The 25,159-nt window shown below is 43.6% G+C and overlaps 1 protein-coding gene across 1 annotated transcript in view; it reads right to left on the bottom strand.

Annotated features, from left to right (window-relative positions):
* Nucleotides 1–25,159, bottom strand: part of TSPAN7 (tetraspanin 7) — an 84,276-nt gene that overhangs the window by 2,261 nt on the left and 56,856 nt on the right. The window contains exons 2-6 of the mRNA XM_032100924.1: nt 15,794–15,982; nt 13,560–13,634; nt 11,970–12,065; nt 10,041–10,196; nt 5,802–5,885 (exon numbers count right to left, since the gene is read on the bottom strand). Coding sequence (XP_031956815.1) covers nt 5,802–5,885; nt 10,041–10,196; nt 11,970–12,065; nt 13,560–13,634; nt 15,794–15,982 — 600 coding nt within the window. The remainder of the gene's footprint in view (nt 1–5,801; nt 5,886–10,040; nt 10,197–11,969; nt 12,066–13,559; nt 13,635–15,793; nt 15,983–25,159) is intronic.

Genomic DNA, 25,159 nt, shown 5'->3' with positions numbered 1-25,159 from the left:
ATGAGGCCATAAGGTTGTGTCTGGTGATGGACAAGGCTTCCCTGGACCTGGCTCCCAGCACGAGCTGTCACTGTGCCTCTGGCTGAGCCCACACACACCATCTCTGCCTGTCTCCTGCTGCTGCGGGCAGAGCACATGGCGAGGGGGATCACAACCTTTTGGCAGCAGCAGAGTCTCCTCAGAGCCTGCAGAGTGTGCCCAGGTATGACTGGCTGGCTGCTCATCCAAACTGACTCCTCCTATTTCATTCCTTGGGATTGTGTGGCCCTTCCCCTAGACCAGGCAGTGCTCCCTGTTACCACAATCATCATCAAAATACACATCCTGTGTACCAGGCAACTGCTTGATTTGGGCAAGCCCAGAGCAAGGCCAAGCCAGGGTAACTCAAATTTGGATAAACTGTTTCCTGCCTCTGAGATGTCACAGTCCCTGTCAGGCTACATTTCTTTCGCCAGAAATTTGCTCCTTTTCCTGTTTCAGTGTCCACCAGAGCTGTTTGGAGAATTTCAAAAGGGCACAGAGTCACATTTAAAAGCAGACTGAACCCTCCTGTTCCCGACATGCACCCCTGATTTTGGCATCAAGGATGACACTGCCTTGGTTATAACTAGACGTGGGGCACAGGTACCATGTCCTGAGCAACCTCCAATAAAAACCAAAGGGTCCAGGGGCTGTTTTCAGTTGCCAAAAGAGATGTGGATGCTGAACACCCTCCTCTGAAAATTTCACTTGATACCAAGAAGACATTTTAGCCATATTGTTGCCTTTTCTACTCAACTTCTCTAGGCAGGTGTTAAGGCAGGAAATGGACCAGCAACAATGAGGATGCCAGCATTGTCTAGCTGGGCTCTGGATTCCATGCTTAAATACTCCTGTCCCTGATTTAATGATGATTTAATCAGTTGCTGAAGATGTTGCTGAAAACCAACCACATGCTACAGGTTACATGACACTCCTGCAGCTGACTGATGCACTGTTTCTTTAGCTCAGTTCAATTTTGGAGAACGAGATTTCTGTTTTGGACAGTGGTATGTACTTCTCCATGCTCTTGACAGGCCAAACAGAGTGAGTGCCTCTGGGTGGCCCTGTCCCACCTCCTCACTGTCACTTTGCTGTGCTTGTGGTGACTCCCAGTCTTTCCTCACCTTCCTTGGCTGGGCTCAGAAGTTACTTCTCTGCCTTACTGCATTTTTCACTAAGATGAACTTCACACTGTATTTCATCCAAATTCTTTTCCCTGACCAAATTCCAGCCCAGACCCTAATAAATTCCTCTCTCATCCTAAAATGGCCAAGAATATAAGTACATTGAAGTTGTTTGTTTATTTTTCCCCATCACAAGCACCCAGATTACGGCCACTGTTCTTCTCAACCACAATCTGCTGCTTGTATCAGGTTCACAAGGGGAAAGATGCTGTAGTCTGTACAAATAGGAAGCCACAGGCTTTTCTTTCCCCATTCAGCTGGAGCAGACCTCCCTTGCTACCTTCAATTAGGGATTCTTCTGTCCTGGGCAGCCTGCAACTCTAAGAATCAGTGTGTCTGAATTTTGTGGCATCTGCAGGCATGTAACAATGTTTTGTTTTACTCAACTCACTCCTAAGACAAATGGCAGATTACTCATGAATGTATCCTTATGATCTTTGGCCCACTTAGTGATTCTTGGCTCTGATCTTAGGCTGGTTTAGGCATTTAAGTGGTTATAGTGACCTAATATTTAACTTTGTATTTCAAAAACAATGGCATGCATATCAAGCCCTTACATACACATTTTATTCAGCATTTTTAAGTATTGCCAGGACATAGCAGAGCTGTAATAACTATTTTGAAATACTTTGAACGCATATAAAAACCTGTGGTTTTTTCGATGTGTGGACTTCCACATTTAACCACGAGAGCACTGTGCCTCCTGGAGCCAAGAAGAGGCAATATTGTACTGAGTTGCTGAAGTTTCTTCATGGTGCTCTTTCATTACAGGCATAACTACAGCCCTCTGCGTTTAAGTCAGGCTGGAGGCTCCCAGATTGTGCAGCACAAATGAGCACTCTCCACCCTGCCTTGCTCTCTGCATTTGTTCCATCACTTGCCTCCTCTGCTCTTCAGGCAGGAGGAAGCCCCTTATCCTATTGTGCACCAGGTTCCCGCAGCTCCTTTGAAAGACCAGAAGAATTGGCATTAAAGGATTCCCACAAAGAAACTGCTGCTGGGAGCTGCATTCATTTCCCTGTGCCCCCATTGCCTCTCAAATGCCCCATCTCAACTTTTATCCACTTATCCATTTATTTTATTTTACTGTCTTGATTTTTGAGTGCTAAATGCCAGACTTGGTTCTGCATTTGTGTTCTCTCTCACTTTTTTCTTTTCTCCCCTTTTTTCCTAAGATTATCTTGGTCTTCTGAGCTATTTTATGGAAAGAATAGAGTTTTCCATACCTTGGTGTTGCAAGAGGAGGCTTGAAAATGCTGACAAATTCTTTGGTTTAGACAACTGGGAAACCCACGCCCCTCAGGTGTGTCTCCTATACTACCATCCTGTTGGCCACAGCTCATTCCAGCAAGCAGAATACAGTAAATTTCTTCATCTCTCCATGGTTTCTAGGAGTAATCTCAGGCACATCTTAGTTCTGACCGCTGAAAACCACCCACAGCAATTTCCTAGCAGTCTTATCCCTACTGTACACGTAATAGCTGGCTTTTTAATACAGTTATTCTGTAGGAGTTACCACTGACTGGAAGCTGTTCTAAATGACATATTTGTCACACCTTATTGTGCTGAAGAGAAAGAAAATGAATTGCAATTTGAATTTCTATTTTATTTTGGGTCTTGGTGTCATCACCATTTTTCATTCTTTAGGAGAATTTCTATAAATAGGAATGTGTTGAAGTAACTTGGAATTCATCAGCACATCAGGTAAGCTACAGCTGGGGGGGGTGGTTTCCATTCATCAGGAATAATTTTTTAGCTCAATACCTTCCCATATTCTCAAAATGCAAATCTCCAAGCATGTAGGTTCTCTGGCTCTATTTTAGAAGAGAGAATTTTCTATGCCACATGTCATTTACTTGAGTCAGCCTCCTGTGCCGTGGTGTGCCTCTGTCACAGGGCCTACCTTCACACTGAATCCATGCTGCTCAGTCTTTAGAAACAATCCAGTCTTAGACCAGATTTCAAGTCACATACTGGATCTTGATGTGGATCCCACTCCCTAACCCCTGAGCAAGTCCCAGCCTGCCTGCCTGTGCTCAGGGAGGAGTTGTAGCAGACAAGGTGGGTGATGTCTGCACCAGAACTGCGTCCACGTTCAGGCAGAGCCACTCACATTAATGCTGACAGTAAAGAGGGCAGGTGGATGTTTCACAGTAGACAGGGTCCATGGCTGCCTGGGAACGTATCTTGGAATGATGGGAACTGTATATGCCCAACAACTTGTTTGGAGCATGTGGAGAGCACCTGATTTCCAGTCCTTGAGCACAAAGGGAATAATGTGGCCTTAACACTGCACTGAGTCTCCCCTACTCACAATCTATAAACCCCTCCAGTGTCTCTTGCATTCCTTAAGCCAATGCCTGCACTGTATTTTTTTCTAGGCACAGCTCTCCATCATCTATGCAGTTGCATAATTTTATTCTCTGTTGAGCACAACACAGCAACCATTTCTCTGCTCTGAAGAGCACCTGCTAAACTGAAATTATTCCAGCTGGAAGTCACCATTGGCATTCAAGTCCAAGTCCAAAACCAATCAAAATTTATTTTATTGATATTATTTCAAACCCGAGAAGGAGAGCAGACAAGGTCAGCAAAACAGTGTTTTTTATAAAAACTCTTGACTTTGATGGGGAGGTCTGTGCCAGGCCTGTAAGATTTGCAGTGCCATTACATCAACCTTCCCTATTTCTGGGCATCAGCACATTCCCCGTGCTACTCAACACCTAACAAATCATGTGAAGGAAAGGCCCTTGAGCATGCTTTACTGTAGAAGAGCAACATGATTTAATTTGTCTTTTATTTAGATTAAACCTCTCAATAGGAACAGCGAAAACTCGCCTACAGCTGGAGCCCTGCCTGGCATTACTGCCAGCCACGCTAACCTGAAATCAATTTGTAAACACTGCCCCTAATTGGGCCCAGAAAAACAGATTAAGCAGTAAATTACAACTGGCCACCTATTCTTCACAGCCTGGGAGAGCTGCATTTTTCTCCTCTGCAGCCTTTCTCTTCTCCTTTTGACGTGTTTGCTAAAACCCCAGGCAGCTGGGTATGTCCTCACAGTACCAGACCCCAGTGCCTGTGCTGGGGAGTGACATCCCCACCTGGCAGCAGGGCTCATGGTGCCACCAGCTGGGTGAGATGCCAACACCACATCAAAACACATCTCATTTTTCCCTCAGTCACAGGGACAAAGTGCCTTGCAGCCTGTGCTGCCTGCAGCCTGCCATGAAACACCCATTAAAGGCTTTCAGGCAGTGTTGGTCCTGACTTTTTCCCCCAGCAGCATATTTTACAATTCTATTCATCTCATTTTTCTCTTGGATAGCTTTACACAAGGCATTTTAAAAGATGCTTTACAGCCTTCTGGATATCTAGAACCCAAACTGAAACCCAGCTTGGAGTCCTATAGCAGTAATCAAGACATTATCAAGGCTGGAAAAGAGTATCAATGCTGTAATCGTTCAACAAGAGCTAAAATAGCCTATTAACAAAAAAACCTGACCTCCCCTCATTCATGCAAGAACAATTCCCAATTGTTTACCTTTTCTGGATCCCAAAAACCCAACATGCAGGCACGTGCTCTGGGCAGCTGGTGTTGTGATGAACCAACATTTCCACCCACATGAAACTGGTTGGCAGCCCAAACCACAGGCTCCTCACATCCAACACCTTGGCTACAAGGCATCAGGCTTCCAGATATGCCCAAGGCAGGGCAGTCTGCCAGTCTGAGCCCAGACAATTTTAGGGCTCCTGCAGGTTGTGCATATGTTGATGGAGAGGATGTGGGGGGCCGGCCATTTTCCACACAGCTTGGGGACAGTTTTGAATTGTCTGTATTTCCCTCTCATTTGTGCATGTTTCCAGTAGAGTCCTTGCTGTCACACATGAAGTGACTGGTATAAAGGAGCATCTTGCTGAAAGATGGAGGTGTTTTCCTGCCCCTTCTTGATCAGAGCAATCTGACCAGGCCTATTCTTTCCCCTGTTCCTGTCTACATAAAGGCAGCTTGAATATCATGGGGCAGAAAACTCCTTCTTAGCTTTCCTCTTGTTGCTCTTGTGCCACACTCCTTTTGGTGCAGAGAAGGAGTTGGTTTAATAATCTGATTTTGGTAGACTTAACATTTCTCAGTGTTCAGAATTAAAGGGAAAATAAATAAAATTGGTCACAAAGTGTCCCTTCCAGGCTCCAGCTCCAAGATGGGGAGGCCTGAAGGTGCAGTTGTTTCAATTCTTGAGTCCTCTAAGAACAAATAAGAGTACTTAGAAGAAGCCTACCCAAACAATGGATAAGCTATTTGTCTTCTTAGCTGTTTATGCTCCATTTAAGCCAATGTTTTATTGGGTTAACCTCTGTTTGACCCAGTGGAGGGACAAGTTGTTTTCCTTGAGCTAGTCATTAGCTCAACCGTAACTGATATTCCCAAGGAGAAACTTCATTTAAGTTGAAAAAAGAAAATCAATGAACACATGACCTCAGGACTAATGAGCATGCTGAGTTCAGTCCCTTTCCATAATTCTTCCTTCCTTGAAGTTCAGGTAAAGAAAAAGAGGGGAAAAGAGAAGGGGGGAAGGGGAGTGTTTATGCACTTACCTGTGAGAATGCAATCCCAAAAGCCACTCCAGCTATGATTCCCATATTTGTCTCCATAAAACTGGTCACCAAGTCATAGCAGCCCTAGAAAACAAACATCATTCCTTGTACTGACCTTCCCTGCTATGAATGCATACATAGAAATTTCTCATTTAGAATGAACTCTGGCTAGACAATATTTCTGCTGTAATTTCCAACAATGTCACCTTTTTTTTTTAAAATAGCAATTCTGTGTGAATGATGTGGAGTGGTGGCAAAAATAGTTCCTTTTAGAAACAAATGCATTTCATTACTTTTAAAAGCTAAATGTGATGTTGCATTCATTGTTATGTGTCTTTTTAAATAAAGTCAGTTAAAAAACAATATAGTTTTGACCTGAAACCAAACTAGTAACAATACACCAATGCTATAATACAATACAGATGTCAAAAATGAATAAATGATGGTGATTTCCTAATACTCCAGATATTTAATAAAGTGTCCCTTGAGGCATTCTGCTTGCCTTTACCCATCAAAGACACCAGGCAGCATGTAACTTTAAACCATGTAACAAAGTTATCAAGGGTTTTGTATGAATTTTCTTGGTTCATTTGCCCTTGGACATAAAATTCCCTGTCCTGCTCCCCAAACTGAGTTTCCTCTCTGCTGACTTGCTTCCTCAGGCCTCAATTCACAGCCCAGACTCGGGCCAGAGGCTTCATCTACAATATCTGCCCTTCTCTTGGATAGACTTTTTGAGAGCTTCCCCCTCAGTACAATAATGTTTGCCAAGTTTCTCCTCTCATCTATTTGACCCCTCAAAAATGCATTTGAAATTATCTTTCCTAGTTTGTGGTGCCTAAATTAATCTAAACAAGTGACTTGATATGTGAAGAAAGAAAAAAAGATGGCATCTATTTTTTCTTTCATTATTAACCCATCTGTCCCCACAATCCAAAGTCACTGCTCAGCCCCTTTTGCCACCTTCCTCAAATGACCAACACTCTGGCTTAAGTCCAGTCCTGAGGAATTTTATACATTATAACTTTATTCACTTTATCAGAAGCTGGAACTCAGAAATAACAGTGAGTTGCCTTTCCCAGTTTGGACTCCTGTCCCATAAGAGAGAAGGGTCTCCACATTTCACCTACATCCACACACCCCTCATTCTGCAAGCACTGTAGGAACTCTTCATGACCTCAGAGCATCAGCTGCTTGTAAAAAATAGCAGCAAGAAGGACAAACAGTGTCCTTTATTAGAGACAGGCAATTCATGAAATAAATTGTACCATTTCTTTTACTTCTTTTATAACATCAGAAGACATTTAATCCTGAGGGTAATGAAGTGCTGAACTTACTAGTAGCTGAGGACCAGCACAGCTGTGATTCATTTCAGAAATGTTTAAGTGTACATATTGACCTTAACTATGTTTTACCACAGTGTACAGTAAGTCTGCTTCAAGCTTGCTTATTTAACCCATCAAGCAACTATAGTTTGCGCGTCTTACATGTTATGCAATGAGATTGGATTTCTCAAGCAGTATTTTCATTCTGTCTGACATGGTTTAATGCTCTCCCTGATCTTCTGAAATCTATTCTGCTGAAGAGCCTTCAAGAGATGCAACACCGAAGCACGGTGGTAATTGGAGGGAGATCAAGATCTTGTCAACAGAACATGCAGTGGGAGAGTTTTGATCACTCTCCTCACTTGAAGACTGTTTTCCCAAGCCCAATAATCTGTTTACTGAAGTACATTGTTTACATATGGCTTAATTGCTCAATCCTAACTGTGCATGGACAGCACGAGCTGCATTACAGGACAGAAGTGCGTGAAGCACTGTGTGAGCACCTCTGGGTGCTGATCCAGAGAACCAGAGCACAGAAGGGACAGTTTCCAAGGATCTGATCTTTCTTGACTCCATGCATCTGTTCCTTTCTTAAGATTTTAGAGAGAAATAGTTCTTGAGGTTTCTTGGTAAAGAACTGTGATTAAAAGCACTAGATGAACATTAATTAGCTAATCCTAATGACAGCTCTTAAAGTTAGGTATTAGTGCCATCTGAGATGAAGAAACAGAGAGCCTAAATAATTAACCCAAGGTCACTAAGCAAGTTAGGGTCAGAATTGGCAAAGAAAATCCAGGAATGCTGTCTTTTAGTCCTGTAATTATATAATTAGTTAAATCCTCTTTGGTTAATTCATTATTAGTCCTCAGAAACTGCTAGTAATTTGATTAGCTCATAGAGAACTCGTCTTACTGATAGTTTTGAAAGATCCACCAAAAGATGTAATCCAAATATACTTGTCCACAGGCATGGAGAGAAGGGTCTTCCACAACACAGGCAATATATATTTTCGTTTTTCTCCGACACACAGAGAGCAAAGGGCCTGTTTCCAAGATGAGCAAGGGGTGTGGGTCAGAGGCAAGGATGTTTGCTACCTGTCTGAAGTGAATGGATAGGGCCAAACAACATTTCCTCCTGCTTGCTTTTTATTCCCATGTGCCTTTCAGAAGCATCTCACTTTGCTCAAATGTCTGGGACAACTCCAAGATCTCACAACTGCTGAACAGAAATCTGCAACTTTTGGTTACCAATGGCTGTCAGAAAATGAGACAAAACCATATGAACTTCCAAACATCCAAATTTCCTCTAGGCAATTAAATCAAGTAATTACTTCAACTGTTTCCTGAGGAATCAGCAGTCCTTTTCTGTCAGGTGATTTGTGCATTTGACAGGAAAGCAAGGAGCAAGAACGGCTGGAAGTGTGTTACTAGCCCTGGACTAGCACACACCCATCCCTCAGCCGCTTCCTACCATTCAGCAGGCATCCTGTGTCGTGAGGAGCTCAAAAGTGGACAGGGATTTCTCTGTGCACACAGAGCAAGCCTGGCACTTGGGGGAAACACCAGATTGGTGCTGGGAATGAAATAGTACCTAAATGGTTATGCAGCCAGGAAAGGTTCAGAGTGCGTGACTGTCCCGAACTGCAAAGGTGGAACCTGCTGCTGGAACAGCAGTCACACCAGCAGTCTTTCCTGCTGGGAAGAGGGGCAGAAGCAGGGGCTCAGGGTGGGCTGCCCAGGAGGCAGCCTGCTGCACTGGGTGCTGGCTGTACTGCACATGCCCTAGATCCGCCCTGCCCTGCCTCTCCCCTTCCTTCCACTTCTACAAAAACATCAAGTTAGTACAAATTCACAATGAGCAGATGAACAGAGTGGCTCATCCTCTGTACTCGTGCAAGGTTACTCTGCTGGTGGTGAGTGTGAGTTACTCAACCAGTGGACACCACCAACATTCCACATGTCTGCAACAAGTGGCTCTCATTAAAACATTGCAAAAAAAAGAAAGGCTTAGTGGAAAATAATCCTCTAGTATCCCTTTTACAATACATGCCAGAAAATGTTGTCTACTTGACTGGTTTTCAAAGATGTTTCAGGCTGTGCTCAGCCACCAGTCCAACCTTCTGAGCCACAGGTGACTGAGGTGAAAAAGACAGGAACAGAAGAGACAGAGGCATTTCCATCATTTTCCTGCTTACTCAGGACTTCTATTTATTTTTAAATAGATCTCTGAAAATAAAAACAGAAAAGAAAATAATCCTTAAATCTGACTAAGCTATGCTGTAACTTAGAATGGTGATTTGGCCACAGTATCATTCCTTGTACCAATAAACTGTTCCCTCTCTTACAAATCTCAAGTGAGAATGAAAGAATTGATGATGCACTACCACTTGAAACAATAACCTGAGTTGCACTTATTCAGCACAGTGTCTAATGCACAGATGCTGCATTATTTTCTCTTTATTCTTCCCTTTCTTAGTGTTTTCTGTCTTTTTAGTCTCCAGTTGTTCATTTTCTTCCTTTTCTCTCAACTTTCCTTCTCAACCGTATCTCTGTCTTCCCAACCTGCTCCTTCAGGTGACCCCAGGGAAAGGGTCACTTTGGCCGTGCTGTGCTTGCAGCCCAACATATTCAAAGATTTTAACTCACAATAAATGTACCCAAACAACCACAACATTTGCTGTCAATCACCTGCGTTTTCTCAGAACTGCTGCAACTCAGACTGGGTTTTGAGAAAGGCCAGCTTAAAGAGTATGAAGCAAGTGCAGGACCAAGCCCATCCTTACCACCACTCCAGCCTTATTTGCACATTATCAACCAACCATTTGAAATGAAATGCAACTGCAAGCAGCCATACACCCCACTGGCTGGGATGCTGGATGGTGTCACAACTGCCTCTGGCACAATGTTACTGGTACCTTCTGGTTTACTTTAGTGGCAGCCACGGTCATGTTGCGCAGATCCTGAGTGTTACAGTCACTGGAGTTCATGCAACAGCTTGTAGGGATGCCGTGCTTGAAGAAGTAAGGGCTGGTGCTCCAGTTGGTGTAGCTCTGAATGCCACAGCAGCTCAGCTAGGAGGGATAAGAAGCAGGTTTAAAACACACAAACAAACAAAACAGAATTAAAAATAGTACAGAATCATCATGGGCCACTTTATAAGCTTATAATCAAAATAAAGACAGGGCATCTCAAGTTTGGAAAAGCAGATACCACCCCTGCCCCATTAATTATGAAAGTATCAGGGATGTAATTTACAGAATATGGGAGCAGATGACCTGCTAAAAAGAGGGTATTTTATGATCAGAACTATTATTTGTAACATTTGACAAAGGTTCAGCCACAAACCCATCTTTTTTAGTTGAGGGTCTGTTGGATTTTTTGTTTTCTTTACTTATTTATTTGATTAAAGATGACTCTAAATTCAAGACCTCAAAGCATTACACAGAATTACGTGTAACACATACAGATTCAAACTAGTACAAATCAATAAGGTGAAGCCTCTCTAACTTGCCAAAATAATTTCTAGGACAATTCACTGAGCTGTGAATAGAAAGAGACCGTATGTTCACAGGGTGTATCTAGGAATTCAGCTAGAAAACCCTAAATTGGGAAGGATGTTCTGATTTAGATTCTAAGCTAGAAGACAGAGACTCAAAAATATGGAGCATGTGCTGAATTTTCTGCATGGAAAGGGCTTATAAATGCAGTTCCTGTAAAAACAGAGCTATGAATGAAATGAACATTTTGCTACAACAGAAACACTGAAAAACGACTCAGATCTATTTAGATTGGTCAACTGCAAGAAAGCAGAAATATAAAATACAGGTTAACATATGCAAACAGACAATCTGACAGCAGAATGTACTCAGTGTAGAGTGCTGCAGTAATCTGCTGGCCGGGAGAAACCTGGTTAAAAGTACAGTTTCAACCATGCTGTAGGGTCCAACATAACAGCTGTAGTTTCTAAAGGTCTAGAAGTCATCAATACAATTACACTGACATTTCAGCCATTCATCGAGTTACAATCATATGGAAAGCAAATTGGCTCACAGAATGTATTGCAAGCTGAAGGAATAGCTTCTTGCTATGGTACAGCTCCCAGTGGGAATTTAAATATGAATTTTATCGCTCTGTGCAGTAGTTGGTGGACTTGGTCTCTCGTGGATGGCATCCCCAGCTGGTTTGGCCATGCTGTGGCATTTGCTGCTGCCCTGTGCCCTGCTGGAAGGCAAAGCAACCCCCCACTGCCCTGTTACCACCCCCCGAGGGTCAGAAAGGCTCTTCCACCAAGCTCCTACTCCATCCCTTCAGAACAGCTTTCACTGCCAACCTCAGCAGCACATTTTTCCACTCCATTTTCCTCTGGGGATAATACATCCAGTTTTACTCTTAACTCACTAGGTCTCCCTTGCCAGCCTCCCACTGTACTTGTGAAGAGAACTGCTGCAGTTTTTATCAGTGATACAGGATACAAGATTATGAAGCCCTGTCTCATCCAACTCAAATTTAAAATATTTCATAATCTTATTGGCAAATTTGCTTAGGAACAAGGTGTGTTCTTTAGGAATAGAACTGCCCCCTAAACCTTATTCAAGATCTGGGACCAACAATGACCCAGTGGGACAGGCCCTGCCTTTATCAGACAGCTTTTTCACTAAAACTTAGGCATCTTGGGCAAGCATTTAATCTGAAATACTTTTCCTTTAGACCAGTTTTGCCAGCTTCTAATTTTACTTGCAAAATACAGCTTTCAGATTGAGCCATCCAAACTTTGTGTTCTGGGATCAAATCTGAATGTGTGCTTTCTCTGTTGACTAATTTTTGGTATCCAGTTTGAGACTTACACTTTCCTGTACGTTATCCACTGCATGGCTCCGCTCATCATTTTTGTTGTAATTCTGGATTGCTTCAGTGTATGTCCTAAGGAAAGTGTCCTTGATCTGTGAGAGTGAGGAAAAAAACCAGCCTAGGTGAACAACAAGAAGCACAGCATCTGAAGCACTTTTTGCAGGAAGCAAATGCTAACCAAATTTCCTAACAAGACATGCAAACTAGCCCTTCTGAGTTGTTTTTAAGGGTATTGTTAGAGCTGGTAGAACTCCCTTTTAACTGTCAGGAGTCATTCATGCCATTTCTCCAGTGGGGTCTACCAGATAACTGAGATAACCCCAGCAAACTAGCCACTTCAAAAAAATCCCATAAAATTACTTAACCTATCAGAAAGATATCATTTTATGCTTTTTCCCCCAAACACTTTGTTCCAGCACTAAGTCTGAAGGAGACTGTATGCTTCTCCCTACTCATGGATGCCAGGTGCAAGCCAAAGCTTGTGCAAACACCCTGGGGACACAAGCCAGTGGCACTACAGGAAGACATGAATCCCCTGACCAGGCATCCCCAGCACCAAAGGGATTTGGGTAAGGAACAAGAGGTCTTTCAGCTGGAAAACGTCAGGCACATCATTGGGAATGGCACTTGGACTGGGTGGGAAAGGGGCTGGGAAGCAGATGATGTGGGCAACCCGTGTGGCTGTGGCCTTCACAAGAGACTGCTTCTCCCGACAGGGAGCAGTCTGACATTGGGGCTGCAGGTTAGGTGGGATGAAATGGGAATCCTCAGCAGGTGGACAGGCACCTCAGGACCACATTAAAAACAATACACCACTTGCAAGGGTGAACACCAGAAAACTCCACAGCAATGGAAACATGTCAAAAGAGGAGACTTGAAAACCAGTTAATACAAAGAGACGAGACAAGCAGGGTCTCTGGGGATGTTCTGGTTCAGCACCAGTGGCATGTAGGTCCATGGACTTAAGGCCAGAGATAGACCTGATTACAGTGGATAAAGCAGAAGTGCTACTACAGATCTAGACCATCATGCTTTTTTAAAGCTTCTTCCTGTCCCAGTTTCCTAACTCACTCTACTTCTAATCTCTCCTTATTCTCAAGATAGAAATGAAATCCCATCCCACTCCCTCCCCAGCCCCCTCTTCTCCCCCGTCCCCCCAAAAAAAAGAAAAAGATTTACAAAACAGCAAGTCTGGTCTGTTGCAGAAGTGGTCTCTGCCTCATATAAACCAGCACTTGCCTGGCTGAAAAAGCTGTGTTTAAGAAAAGCATTTAATCTATTTTGCAGCCCTCAGCATATGTAAAAGAATAAAGAAGATCTTACATGGTGGACACACAAAACCTGATAACTCCAGAGTAAATCATCAGGCAGCTGAAGGCAAGAGCTTTGGCTACATCCCTTCATTTGGAATGGCATCAGTTTTTAAGAGCTGTACAAGCTATTGTTGCACATCAGCCACATCCCTGGAGATGTGCTGGAGCTGCCGAGCTCAGCGCCCCGCACATTCTCCACGCTCCAGGGAACTTCTCAGCAGCTCCTGCCCAGGGAGGCACTGCCAGATGCAAACTCAGCACATTTCCACCTACCTCGTGGCGAAAGACAAACCCTGAAATGCCAGCCACTAGCTCAGCCAGGAACACCAGGGACAAGAACATGGCATACTGAAAAGGCAGGAGGCAAGAGAAGTCAGAGCATGATAGGCTTTTGTCTCAGCACAGATATTATCACATAAAATGTAGCTTTCCCCTCTAGGCACCCTTCAAAGATGTTAAGAAACCAAAGGTCTTTTGGAGGAGATACACAGGTTATGACCTGAATGTAACACATGTGTTTATACAACTCACAACTGATACATATTGCTTAATTACAGGCTTTTCTGACATTTCTGTTCCCATGTTTCTTAGCATTCTTATATAAATTAAAACACACTCACATGCCAGAGATGAATCCAAGTCACTCAGGTTTTGATCTTGCAAAAAGGAATACAAACAGACCTTTCCTGTTTGTATGGTGCTCTGCTAAGCTGAATAGGCTTCCCTGGGTGTTTTGGTTTGTGTTTATCTATCTCACTGCCAGGTTGGGATTTGCTGCCTGATTCCTGAAGTTTCTCCAATGAATGAACTGAAACATTGCCTTCACTGGAAATATTCTCACAGTAACACTAGACATATGCTCCAAATACCTTGCTGAGCCAAGGCCCAAGTTTGGCTTTAGGTGCAGCATTTGGATCAGGAGCTAAATAAACCTTGAAAACAGTGCTTTCAGTGTAGGCACTCACCAACTATTAAAAATATATTTAAGCAGAAATAAAGAAGGTAAAGAAAAAATGCAAAGTGGAATGGTAAAATTTGAAGTTGGGGCTTAATCTTCTGGAGGAAAAATTACCTTTTTACTCCACCTGCTAAGAAACAGTTAATCAAGAAAGGAAACCTTTTAAATTAAATTCACACCTAGCAAGATTTAGTGGAGAAAGGGAAATGTAGCTTCAGTGAAAGGTTATTGGGGAAAGGAGGACAACAGTGAAGGCAGAACTAGAAAAAAAAATGTCCAATTAATGCAGCTGTCATATCACTGTCTGTTCAGGAGAGAAAAGAAGTTTAGAAATATTTCTTACATGTACAATAAAAATAAACCCACCTGCTTGGAACAGCACAAGCTATGTTAGTGACATAGCTTTAAGAAAGTTACATGACTTACGGAGCAACCAGCAGAGCCTGATTTCCTATGGATTTATATCATTGCTCACCTTTATCCCTTTCCCATCTGGACTGCAGTGACTCCAGCAAGCCTCTACACATGCCCCAGCAGCACATCACCAGCAAGGGACAGCAGTGAGGTACTTGCCAGCTGGCCACCAGCTGATGGAACTGCAGCTGCTGTCTCTGCCCTTCTCCTCCCTGCCACCATTTGAGGAAATTAACTCTCTTTAAGATGTCTTTTCTTTTTTAAAATGCAGTTTAAACTGGAGAAAAATCATTCCATCTCCTTAGAAAATCAGTCCCAAAATACTGTAGCAGGAGATGCGTTGTACTGTCAAGCCCTTTCTCACTACTTCAGTGCTTCACAAGTGCTATTTCCACCCTTCAAATTATTCCGCATGCAGGATTTTGCTCCTAAATATGCCTGGAAACACAGTTTATCATGTAAGTTTTTTAAACCTGTGGTTATTTTGAATTTTAAGGTAGGCTGGAAAACTCAGAACAGAGAAACTCATATAGAGAGAGGTTAAAGTGGACTGGGGGATGACAGCTTTACCTCTGCTCAGTGCACCTTGAGCCCCTGATGCTTTTGAGATAAGGCCAAACATACTACCCAGTGCTCTGCTTCTTGGGTTGAATTGTTCTATCCTAGTGAATGTTAGGAGAAAAAGAAAGGCTGGTGTGCTTTTATGAGGTACCAACTATTCTTTCTGTAATTTCACATCAGGGTATTGAACTGACCTCTTAAAATACAGTTTGTGAGAGTTTCACATTTATGATGCTTTGGGCATCTTTAAGATTGTAAATATACTTATGATCTGGCCCACAGAAAAGCAGAATGATTGTAGGGCGACTCACAGAGCAATTCAGCAGCATTCCACCCTGCTCCAAACACTTGGGCCTGTGTGCCATGTGGTAGCAAAATTCAGTCATAGTCAATCAAAAACTGGATTTGTCAAAGGGGTTTTTTCCCCCCTTTGTCCAAAAGGCCCACATGCTGAACATACAGATTAATAAAATCTAGCTTGTGTGCCTAAAAAGCTGCATCAGCATCTCTCAGGTGGGGGGGTGGGAATCCCAGTTCACTGACAAAACCTTCTAAGGCACTTGTGTTTGCTCACCAGCTTCAGCATCCATGGGCTGCCACGACAAGTGGCAAAGCAGCCGAAGAGGCCGAAGACGATGATGGTGGTGCCCGTCCCGATGAGCACGTAGGGGGCATTGGTGGAGTTCTCAGCAATGAGGGAGATGTAGGTGCCGAGGGTGAGCTTGCCCCAGACGCCGACTGCGAGCAGGATAACGCCGGTGATCTGCAAAGCAAGGGGAGAGACGTGTCAGGAGCCACTGGGGAAGGCATCCAAAGGCAGCACACAGGGATCCTGAAGGGATTCGTTGGGGCTGTGCTGCTGGCAGAAGGAAGCCTTAGGACTTCTACCAACTCCAGAGGGATGGACAGACAAAATTAAATTCCAGCACCTGGGGGTGGTACATTAAGGCTGCCATTGAAGGACAAACATCTAAGACCAATCACTGCCAAGGGAGGATGCAGTGTATCACCTGCAGGAACAGCTCTCTGCTCCTGCAGCCCGCTGAGACACACGGCCAGCTCCACATGTCCCTCTATCTGAGTGTCCCCTGCTCCCCTTGATCAGCCTCGGCTGGTGTTGGCATTTCTGCTGCCACTTTGGGACAGAATTAGCAGAGACTTCTGTTCTCCTGCTCACAGTGGCAATAAGAATAAATCCAGCTCTTGTCCATCTTTCAGTGCAACTGTGTGATAAGCGCTGATTCCTTGCTCTTGCACCCAACAGCTGAATGTCAGAAAAAATCACTGAGGAGCCTCCCAACTCATAGACATCAAATGCCCTCGCCAAGTCTGGTCCCCTCGCTGCACAGCACCATCTTCACCTCTCCTTCTCCCAAACAAAAGTGGATTAATCAGCAAAATCTGAAAGCAAGCTGCAGGAGACTGGGAAATCTGCAGAACAACTTTTGGTTTCTCGCCTCCAGTTCCACAAAGGGCTGGTTTCTGTGCCTGAGCTGCTGAAAGTTTTACCACTGTCCCCAGGGAAGCATAAAAGCAGCCTTCACTGCCAAAATGAACAAGCAGCTTCACATATGAAAGAGAGCTCAAGCCTTGCAATAAAAAGCATTTTTAGTTGGCTGTTTGAAACAATTACTAACCCTTTACTATGCATTTTAAGAGTTTGGTTTCCCCACGTCTCGGGGGGGGGGGGTGCTATTCAATTTATGGCACACACAGGCTTTGGAAAAAAGGAGGAAAACCTCTTGGTGGTTTATACCCCTTCTGCTTCTTAATAGAGCTCTGATTTACAGGGATTTAAGGAAATCCCTGAGTTTGCTGGGAGGTCTAAGCCCCTAGCAAGCTTGGCACAGTGCGGAGGGGATGGGATGTTTCCCCAAAGACACACTGAAGATGCACCCCGGGTTGCAGCCGTGCTGGCTGGAATTTGCTTGTGAGGAGGAAAAACCATAAGACTTCCCTACAAACCTTTTCATGACCTTTATTTAGTAGAGCACAAGCAGTGTTATGACTAATGCCTACCTCCACCCCAAGGCAAGCCTCATTTCCTTATTTCCAAGACACACATTTTATCACTATCTCCCATCACACAGGCTAGGGAACAATGAATGCACTGGTCTCTGGTTTGGTTTTTAGATTTTTCTTTAAAAGCAGGAGGGACATGGCCAGACAGAAGACCAGGACAGTGCTGGCCTGAGAACAAGGCAGCAGGAATAGACACTGCTCCTGACACCATCAGTACACACACCTTCTCTTTAGTCTACCTCTCTCTCCTTCCTTTGACCTGAAATCTCTCCACCGGCCTAATTCTGTGACCTGTAGGTCAGGCTCAACAGTTGCAAAAGCAAGGAGATGGGGGTCCACTTACACCTGAAAGGTCTAAAAGGAAACTCAGAGCACCTCCTCCAATGCACCATCCCACCCCAGTCTTCCCTACTCCCTGCAAAGTTCCAATTCAAACAATGATCATACAGGAGATGTACAAAGTATTTCAGATATCCTGGCAGTCAGAGCAGAGTGACAACCAGCTCTTTGACTTTTAGAGCCCCTCTGAGCCTTCAGCATCCAGAGCAACTTTATTTACAAACACCTGCAAGAGCCAGCACACATGGAGCATGAGAGCTGCAGTCACATTCCACCAGTGGACCTCTACAGCTAAACGTGGTCTTCATATGGCCCTGCAAGAATTTTAAGATTTTTCCTGGAAATGCTGTGACAGCTACAGCCTGTGAGGTGAGTGTCACAACCCCACTCCAAATCCTCAGCAGACACAGAAGAAATGAACTGGCAGCTGCATAGCCCAGGATGCCCCAAATGATACATCTGGAGTGGTACAGAAAAACAAGCATTTGCAAAGGAAAAAACAAAAACAAAACAACAAAAAAAGGAAGAAGTTTCCTTCTAAAAAGCAACCGATAGAGACATCCTACCCAAATGTAAGGAGATGTGGGATCCTGTCCTTCGGTGTCCTTAGGGGAAAGCAAAAGAGAAAAACTACCCAAAACACCAGGTTTCAAGGCCTGTTACAAACTTACCCAATGCTTTGATTCAGAAAAAAACTCTGGAATTTTCCTCGGACTTTATACAAGCCTTGGTTTAAGGAGTAATAGCCCACCCTGGATAAAACAGGCAAAGCTCACATCCACACCCGACCAGACAACATCACTAGAGAGATTCCTGACAGCAGCCAGGGCTGGCCTGATTTACCCATGCTTAGGACCAGTTCCTATGATCACAACAAGCCCCAGAAACTCAGACAGGTTTTTTTTTTGTGTCCACAAATGGGCTTGCAAGTGATTTGTGCTGGTTTTGGTCAGCTCTTTTTCATGCTTGCAAACTGTCCCACCCGCCACGCTGTTTTGATGGATTTTTCCTGCAACTTCTGTTTCTTTTCTGTGCTCTTTCTCTGGTCTGCAACATTATTAGAAAGCTATTTCATCCTGGATTTCATCAAAGGTAGATGATATCTTCCTTACGAAAGTTCACTGCAGTGGAAGCACCTGGACCCGTGTTTCCTCAGCCAGGAAACCCGAGATGAAGCATTCCATAAAACATTATTACCCCTGCCCTTCATTTAAGTCAAAATTTTAAAGGTTAAAAGAAAAAAAAACAACACAGGAGATATCCAAGTAGGGTAAGAATTATAAAGGCTCCACACAAGTAGAAATCACATTGTTTAGCACTAGCAGGTCTCACATTTCAGTGCCTCTGAGCTCAGGCTCAGCAAACACACCCCAGAAGCCCTTGACTGATGAGATGGCAGGAAATGAAGCAGGTGGGCCACCTGGACATTTTCTAAGAAAAACTCCTCTGAAACCAAGATGTTCCCACAGAATGTTTTAATCTAGATGAATTGGATTGTTCTGGCTTAACAAAAAAAATCTGTGAAAAAAAACCCCAACTCTACCTTTTGACTCCCCTCAAGCATAGTATCACAGGCACATCCCACCAATCCCTGATTTCAGTCAAAGGCAGGCTTTCTAGCCCTTTTACCTTCCTTCAGCATTAATACAGATGTTTCCAATATTACCAGCAGTATCACCCCCAGTTCTGGAGCTCACTGGATGTAGAGAAAAAGTTAACATGCAACAGGCAGGCAGAAATACAACAGAACTGACTGCCAGCTCTAACTTCACTTGTCCAATAAACCAACTGCTTTTTGGAGACACACAAAGACATGGCCAACAGCACTGACACGAGGGTGTGTGCCACAACTTTACAGGATGGGAGAGTGATGTCCTGATAACGCTGGGCATTGCTAAAATCAGAACTAATACTAGACACATGCAGTTTCTCCATAAAAGGCAACAGAAAAATGTCTGAGAATGACTTCTTTTAATAGTGCTAGAACAAAGATTAAACTATCAACCCCCTTCTTCTAGGTAACAGCAGCAAAGCATGCAGAGAGGAATATTGAGAAAATAACTTCTGAAAGTGCACAGTCTTTAATTCTGTCAGAATTAGGCAGGAAAACACTCTGTACTCCTTTCAATTGGATGCACACCACTCTTGGAAGAGTCTGTTGTCTTCATAACCCAAAACCCACAGAGCACTGGTGGCATGATATAAAGGTTGCTGCTGCTGATACAAGGGGTATGAAAGGTTCTACACCTCACATCCCCATAGGTTCAAGACCCTAATTCAAACCCTTATTTATACTCAGGACTGCCATATGGAACACTTTTGTCAATTATAGAGTGAAGATAAATGTGCAGCAGGAATTGCTAGTTTATTTGTCCACATAATTCATGTCTTCCTGTTCATTACTGATGTCAGCTATTTTGATTCCTAAGCTCTCTCAAAATAAAACTTGGAAGCCAATCTGATTGCTGCAGAGCACACAGCAATCCCTACTGCTCCCAAAAGCAGCAGGAAGAGCTCAGAATTTCTCTGGACCAGTTCTTTGTCTACAGAGGTGAGATGCAGGAGGGCAACTTCATTAATGATGATCTCATTGTAGGTATAATTCTTCTGTTTCGTTTCATATTTTCAACATTGCTAAATGAATGCAAAATGTGTGCAACTTAAAAAGAAATTCAAAGCAGCAGCAAAGAGCCAGATAGAAGGAAAATAACCGTGTTGTTGGTATTTTCAGCTTCTCAGTTCCACATACTTCCTTTTCCAAACATCATCCTCCCTGCATTTTGGTAGAGGTATGCTGTCTCTGCACAGCTCTTCTGCAACCTTCTCCTCAAACAGGCTGTCCATAAAATGGATGAAGCCAGGGGCAGACAGACAAGAGCTATCTCAATCCATCTTGGCTAAGGCTGAAAGGTCTAGCAATAGGTTTAAGCAGGCTGTGAGGAAATGAGAGAGGACCAAGGCACACAGCTAATTAGCTCTTCCAGACATTTCCCCAAAGGAGGGGAACTTTTTCACAAAGAAAACGTCCGACCTTGACAACATCCAGAACAAATCCTGCGTTAAAAGCATGTCCAGAGAGACTTAAAAATAACTGGCCTACCTCTGAAAATTTTATAACTTTCCCAAAATAGGCAATGGATCACATTCAAAATGTTCTTGCCTTACAGCTTGTCAAGCACTGGGAGTGGCTGGCTTTGAGTCTTCTCCTGCCTCAGCCCCTGGGCTCTCATCAGGCAGGCAGGTGACTAAAACTAATATAAATCTTCCTTTGAGCTTCAGTGTCAGCTCTTCACTGGCAGGGACAAAGCATTAAGCAAAGATAAAACAGAACATGGAAATGCATGTAAGCCAGCAACACACCTGAATTCTCTGTCCTCACATCTGCTGATCTTGACTACACCTGCAATCCCAGCTTGGGTCACCTTTGCACAGAACTGATCTCTGCTGGAGTGAACAGGAAATGAAGATACCATGATCTGTATCTTTGGAAGAAGGCAACAAGTTGCAAGACAATAAATAACCATTTCTGGCCCCTTTGCAAACTGAGAGACAGCCTGTAAAGTTCACTGTGTTAGGAGAAAACACCTGCAGTGGCCATTCTTGTATGTGGCTGTTCTAGTGTCCTCTGGTTCCTGACTTCACCATTTCTTAGCACGTTCCCCCAGTACCTAACATGATTATTTTGTCCCTCTGCTCTTGTAACTCAGGCCCATTCCTCTTCTTTTTTGTTCCCCACAGTTTTACATGTAAATAATTACTTCCTAAAAAGACATGGCCAAAAGGATTTAAGGGAAGAATGTCCTAAGATTAATTCACATTCCCCTCTGCCATCCCCCACCTCTCTCACCTGGTCATGCTTTGGGCTCAGGGTTTTCTCTTCCTGTTGCATGCGTGGGATGTCCAGCACAATGAATCTTGCTTCATCCCTTCACCTCAGGAATCTGTTTGAGCTATGATCCCTGCAGTTCAGCATCCATCTAGACCTAGCTGCTGTCACAAAATTGATTATCCACCACAGCCCTTGCTGTTTCTGTCCAAAACTGAGAGTCCTGTGTATTAAAACTACTGGTCCACGTCCTCCCTGTAGGGATACCAGCACATGCAAACCACAGCAATGGGGATGCTGCCTCTGCTCTCGTGTCACCACCAGCTCAGAGCACCCAAGTCAGGGGACGACCACTAGATCTGCCCTGAAGTACAGTGGAGGAGATTTTTGATTAGGCACTCTGATATCAATCTTAACATCCTGTTCTTGCACAGCTCCTTCCTGTAAGTGGACTACTATCCTATTTCCTTTTCAAAAACATTTTTAATGTTCAGTGTTTGTCCTAGCTGGGACACTGTTACAAGTATATGAATAGTTGTCCCAAGTGAGCTGCCATCAGATTAAGGTCCTCAAAGGTGAAACTGTAGTGCTGATAAAAAAACCCCAAAGAAATAAAATGAAAAGAAATTAAAATATTGGCTCTCACACAGATGACAAATCGAATACCAAATGATATTGGAGCTGATCTGGCTACTCACCACCAACTCTGCAGACAACAGAGTGTGTACTAATCCCTAACTTTATTGGTGCCTCTATCAACTACAGAGTTAAATGACCTCTGAAAGGAAGTGAACATTTTATGAACAACCCAGGTGTTTCCCAGCACCCCTACCCATCCATGTACCAACCACACACCAAGGTCTAATAGTGCTTTCCTTGCAGGCTGGGGCAGAAATGACAACCAGGACTGTATCATTACTCTGTATGGAAAACAGATTAAAAATCATGCAGAGGAGAGTGCAACCTTCTCCTTGCAACCAGAAGAGGCCAACGATCATTTAATGAACAGCAGGGAAGAAAACATCCCAGGAATTTTGTTTGCTGCAGGATAAAAAATTGGACATGGCCCAAGAAGTCCTGAGAGCACTACCAAGGACTGCAGTGGGGAGACAAGAGCTTGAAAACAACCTTGCAGCATTGCTCAAAACTAAAAATTTCTTGCCAAACAGTGCAAATACCTATTCTTAGAGAGTTTTTCTATTAGGAAACAATTGACTACATGCCACTTGTAGGAAGATTCAGGAAGAATAAGGACATTTGGGACCTGATCTCTATACTAATATCATGCCTGTGATGAATAGTCATAATAAACACCCATATTCTTATGCTGAAGATGCAGCTTTATTACACCTTGCACTTTCAGAAAAAAAGTTAGAAATCTCAGTAAAATTAAGTCCTTTATCATGAGAATTATTTTTATGTAAGATTCTTCATTAAATGAGAGAAGATATTCTGCTTTACAGTTTAGTCACCAGTGGCTCTATTAATTAATGTATCTTTTAAGCCAGCTTGCAGACAAAAATGTGGTCATCGCTGGATAAAAATAAAACTCAAAAATACATTTCTGCTGGGACTTTTCAGACCTAATTTCTTGAAATGTAGCTTTAAATATGTATGACTGAACATCTCGGGGAAAAGAACTTCGAGAGTGGAGACTTCAAAAGCAGCATCCCACTCTGCAAGGCTAAGGGACACTCCTAGCCAGAGGAATTGTGGTTGTTTTGAAGGCCTGGTAGGATGTAGAATAGAAGGAATTAATTGATCATCAGCAAAGTGATACAGCCAGAGAATATTTACCTGTAGGGCCTGAAAGTTTTTGGAAGCTTAAATGCAGCAGCTGTCCCTCATACTCACACTTTCAAATCCCTTCAGTAGCAATCCACAGAGGTGACAGAAATGTTGTTTACTAAACTTCCATGGCTGATGGAGCCTTCTTGAACTATGCTAAACCATGACAACAGCACAATGTAGCTTGACCTCAAACTTTAAAACAGTTCGCCAATTTTACTGAGATATAACACTTCAAATGATTAAAAATGCAAGAAAATAAAATGTTTTGAAACAGGAATATCCCCTACTTAAGTACTTTATTTTTTCTTAAATGCTCTTGTTGTCTGCTTACCTCCAAATAAATCAAGGCAAAATCTAAACTTCTATAACCCCTATATAAAAAACGTAAGGAAACAAATTTAAACACCCTGAGGATACCCTCTAGTGCTATCTTTGTCCATGAGACTAGAACTGTGTTCAAAGCACATGCTGGCACAAGAATGAGTTAGGCTTCAGTGAAAAGATTCTCCTGTACCTCAGGACTCACCAGAGAAAAGAAGACTTTGAGAGAGACCCCAGTGAAAGAGTTTTGGCAATTTCAGTGGATCAATCAGTGCATAAATTCCTCCTGGCACACGTAACAGCCTTGCAGAGTTTGGATTTAGCAGTAAGAAAACTCGAAAAGAATTAAAAAGAGATGTACAAGCTCATTAGTCACTGCACACAACAGCAGTGGTGTGAAGCTCTTTCAGAACCATTTTTTATTTGAGCAACTACTGTCCTAATAACCTTCAGAAAAAGCAGAATATGGCATTGAAGTGTGAGATGATAAATTCAGTAGTACCAAATGCAAGTTCATGGTGCTGGGACCAATTCCAGGAGCTTCAAGCTCCTAAAATTGCAATAAAATGGAGGAAAAGGGTTTCAGAATGCCAGCTGACCACGGTGTTTATGAGGAACCACTCATGGTGCACACATACAGAAAAAGGCACGTGCAACCCAGCGGTGCATTTCCAAAGGCAAGGAATATCCAGAGGAGGCTGTTTCAAGAAAGCTGAGGCGATGCTGCAACAGGTCCATGGAAAGACCCCCGGGAGGACGAGGCACTGGAGAGTCTCTCGAGCAGGAGTTGAGACACGTGGCTTCCAAAGCTGGCATGGAGCAGGATAAGGAGGGGTGAGGGGATGTAAACCTGCCTGTAAGGGGATTACACTCCAAGGACAAGAGGGAGCTGGTCAGTTCCCAGACAGCCCAACTGGGAACAAAGCTGGCACACGCTGGCCATGAATGCACTGAGGGTGCAAATGAGGGTGGGGGCAGCCTCCTCCTCCTCTGGAAGATGGAAGGAGGTGAAGCTGGCAACACAACCACAGCTTGCAAAGGGCGACAGCTGGGCAGCTTTCATCCCTTCATCGTGGGATGGAGGCTGCACATATGGAGAGCTGGGGGGTCCCACTAAATGCCTAGAAGTCTGGAGCCTGTGAAGAGGAAGGGGGGCAGGGAGGTGTCAGGCTCCCTCCATGCAGTGCCAGGCTGCCTCTGGCAAGAAGGTTGTCAGCTGCAGCATTAATTTCAGTGCAGTCCATCCAAAAATCAGCTTGGGGGCACATGTAATGATAAGGTTTTGTTTAAAGTTTAAAAAGGACTTTATTATTGCAACCAAACCCCTAATGTCCTGATCCCATTTTCTGGAAAATCACTGGTTATTTACATTCTCCTGATCATACTCAGAATGAGCTGAGAACTACCATTTCTTCTGTGGTGCTGCTTTGTTTTTCCCCCAGAAAGGACAGATTTCTTTCATCATTAAGACTTCTGGTTCTTTCCCTTTCTCCTTTCACACAAGACATGTTTTCCTCTCCAGTTCTCCAAGCACCATGCTCCAGTGTTTTCTGGTGATCTCCTTTTGGAAGCAGTGCACATAGGGTGGATCCCACTATGCTGCTGTACAGCTCACATGAGAAATTAAGTGTTCTCATTTCA

Source organism: Corvus moneduloides, chromosome 2 (assembly GCF_009650955.1).
Source record: "Corvus moneduloides isolate bCorMon1 chromosome 2, bCorMon1.pri, whole genome shotgun sequence".
In the NCBI taxonomy this organism is placed as follows: Eukaryota; Metazoa; Chordata; class Aves; order Passeriformes; family Corvidae; genus Corvus; species Corvus moneduloides.
Note: the sequence above shows the minus strand (reverse complement) of the source record. Positions and strands in the feature narration are given on the sequence as shown.